General features: G+C 28.8%; 1 protein-coding gene across 1 annotated transcript; it reads right to left on the bottom strand.

Annotated features, from left to right (window-relative positions):
• Nucleotides 1-5: 5 nt before the first annotated feature.
• Nucleotides 6-2,492, bottom strand: LOC108740259 (transmembrane protein 161B; the record flags this gene model as incomplete). Its single annotated transcript, XM_025979178.1, has 9 exons — nt 2,441-2,492; nt 2,160-2,336; nt 1,745-2,104; nt 1,606-1,685; nt 1,317-1,532; nt 1,104-1,220; nt 591-731; nt 309-483; nt 6-212 (listed from the first exon to the last, which is right to left on the bottom strand). Coding segments are annotated over exons 2-9 (1,299 nt in total), but the record flags the coding sequence as incomplete, so codon positions are not given.
• Nucleotides 2,493-2,521: the final 29 nt, after the last annotated feature.

Below are 2,521 nucleotides of genomic sequence, written 5' to 3'. Positions count from 1 at the left end.
GCTAAATTTAAATTTTCATCGGAACTGTTTAATTCCTCTTCGCTGCTATTTTCACCAGAACCATCCAATGGGCATTCATCTGATGGGACGGTCCAACTAAACCAATTAAATTTGCCTAATGTTTTGTACATTAACGCCAAATAAAGGCACACAATTATAGGGGCGATGTACTGTATAGTGGCTACGCATAGATAATAAAATACCGCAGCAATCTAAAGATAATAAGGAATTAATCAAATTTTAATGCTATGTTAAACATAAAGCTAATATTTATCAATATAGTAATAGTATAGTATCATGAAAATTACCTTTTTTTGTAAGTCAATATTAGTAATTCTTCCAGCTTCTTTTCGCAATTCTTTAATTCTACGACCTGCCATATCCAAATAGGCCTGAAGGTACTTGGGTGTCAAACATATTTTAATAACAAACGTAACAACTATCAGAATTATTCTCAAGGAGTCAAATGTTTCAGTGGACATTCTAATAAATTGAAGTTGAAATTTATAAGTAGGTAAAGTAAAGTAGAAAAAGGGGACTGCAGTAAATAAGTACTTTAATTTTTCATTTCAACTTTAATAACAACTTACATAGGGTCAGTTCGTTCTCCGAAAGTTCGCACCGTAAGATTATCCCTTGCTAAAGGTTTAATCCAAAGGACGATTAAAATTAAGGGCATTGCAAAACTCAGATTCACAATCGCATATACAAGTTTTGTATCTTGAAGAGATCTAAAAAATACACATCAAATAAAAAATGCATTAATTGCTTTACACTTATTTATACTGTAATAATTATAATAAATAAATGAAGAAGAAACAGAAGCAAATAAAATAACTTTCCTAAAGTCAATAACAAGGGAAATTAAATGACATACTAATTTACAGAAAACGGACTTTCTTCAGTTCATAAAATTAGATATCATAGCTGCATATTGGAAATAACAGATTTTTTTTAATTTCAGTAAAATTTGTAATGATGATGAAATTCAGTAAAATGTACTGATTAGTAGTAACAGGAGAATTACCAGCTTAGGATTAACTTATTATATAAAATATGTAACTAATCTTAATATAATAAATATTTATATTCATGAAACTTACTTTAATAAGTCACAGTGCATTCTACCTGTTCTCAATCCAGGAAACGTAAAAATAGTGCCCAAAATGGCACACCATACCGAAATGAAAAATTTCAGTACTATTTTTGAAGCTGGGCCTCTGCAAAATTAAACAGCAAGAAACAATAACACTTAAATTAATAATGAGAAGAATCAGCAAAATCTAATATCAAGTAAATAAAGTGCATTTTCTCACGTTGATTTTATGTTTTGTGTGTTAATAAATGTTGAAGCAGTCCTATTAAAACTAGAGTATGCTTTCTCCAGTCCAAGCTCAAGAACATTTTCATTTATAATCAAAAAGATCATGGCAATTAAGAGATAAATGAATCCCATAACAATACAAGCAGATCTTTCTCCAATTGACTCATCACTTCGGAAATACTGTATTGTGAGAGACAATAATATTTTCCTATTCATAATATTAAGAAAAATATACCATATAAACTCAGTTCATTCAATAAAAACCTAAATCAAAAGGATACAAAGCATAACCAACTATAAGTGTACACCATATTATGCTCAAATTAATTTCATTCTCTATTGAATAGAATGACTTGTACACCTGTAATTATTAAACAATAAAAAAATACTTCCTAATACCTAATGCATGTTAGTACCTACCTCAGTCAAAGTGTATACTATTGCTGCATAAACTGCAAAATCTAATAACCACTGGTATTCAGTGTAATACTTTAAATGAATTACATCGAGTACAGAAATTTTGGCAGTTTCAAGCTCAAATTCCAGGTCTTTGGGAATATGAAACGTTTTTTGTTTACCATTTTCGTAGATCTTATTTCTTTTTGCGGGTTTTTCTTTGGGAATATGGGCTAATTCCCGAAGGGTATCATCTGTAGGATAAAGGTACCTTATAAGACCTGTACTACATAATAACCATCTTCCAAATGAAAAATGGTGCCCTAGTTTTTGAATTAAACTAATTATTATCAAAGTGATGACCAGTTGTGCTCCCAGTAGTGCCTACAAAATAAGTTTTTTTAATATAAAACCCTTTTTGTTGAAAATTTAAATTTACCATTTCTTGACAAACTTAAACCTAATTAAACGACTTCTCTTGTTACATGTTTAAAATAATAATAGACTGCCTTGAAGTGAAGTACTCAAATGAAGTTTTTATAAATATTCTTCCTAATTACTTGCATTCTATTTTTAGTTTATAACATCATCTCGTACATAATACGAAAATTCTAACCTATAAACTTAAAAAGCATGTTTATTTTAATTTAATATTTAGGCTTTATTATTTTTCATAATAACAATTTCTTATTTTATTAAAAAAAGATAGAAGTATCGTACTTTCTAATTTTCCACCGACTTAAGATAACTTTTTATCTTTCAAATTTTGTTTGCAAGTTGTGGTCATTTAATCATATCAGT

Source organism: Agrilus planipennis, unplaced genomic scaffold (genome assembly GCF_000699045.2).
Source record: "Agrilus planipennis isolate EAB-ADULT unplaced genomic scaffold, Apla_2.0 scaffold814, whole genome shotgun sequence".
NCBI lineage: Eukaryota > Metazoa > Arthropoda > Insecta > Coleoptera > Buprestidae > Agrilus > Agrilus planipennis.
The sequence above is the reverse complement of the archived record's forward strand: the minus strand, read 5'-3'. Positions and strand labels throughout refer to the sequence as shown.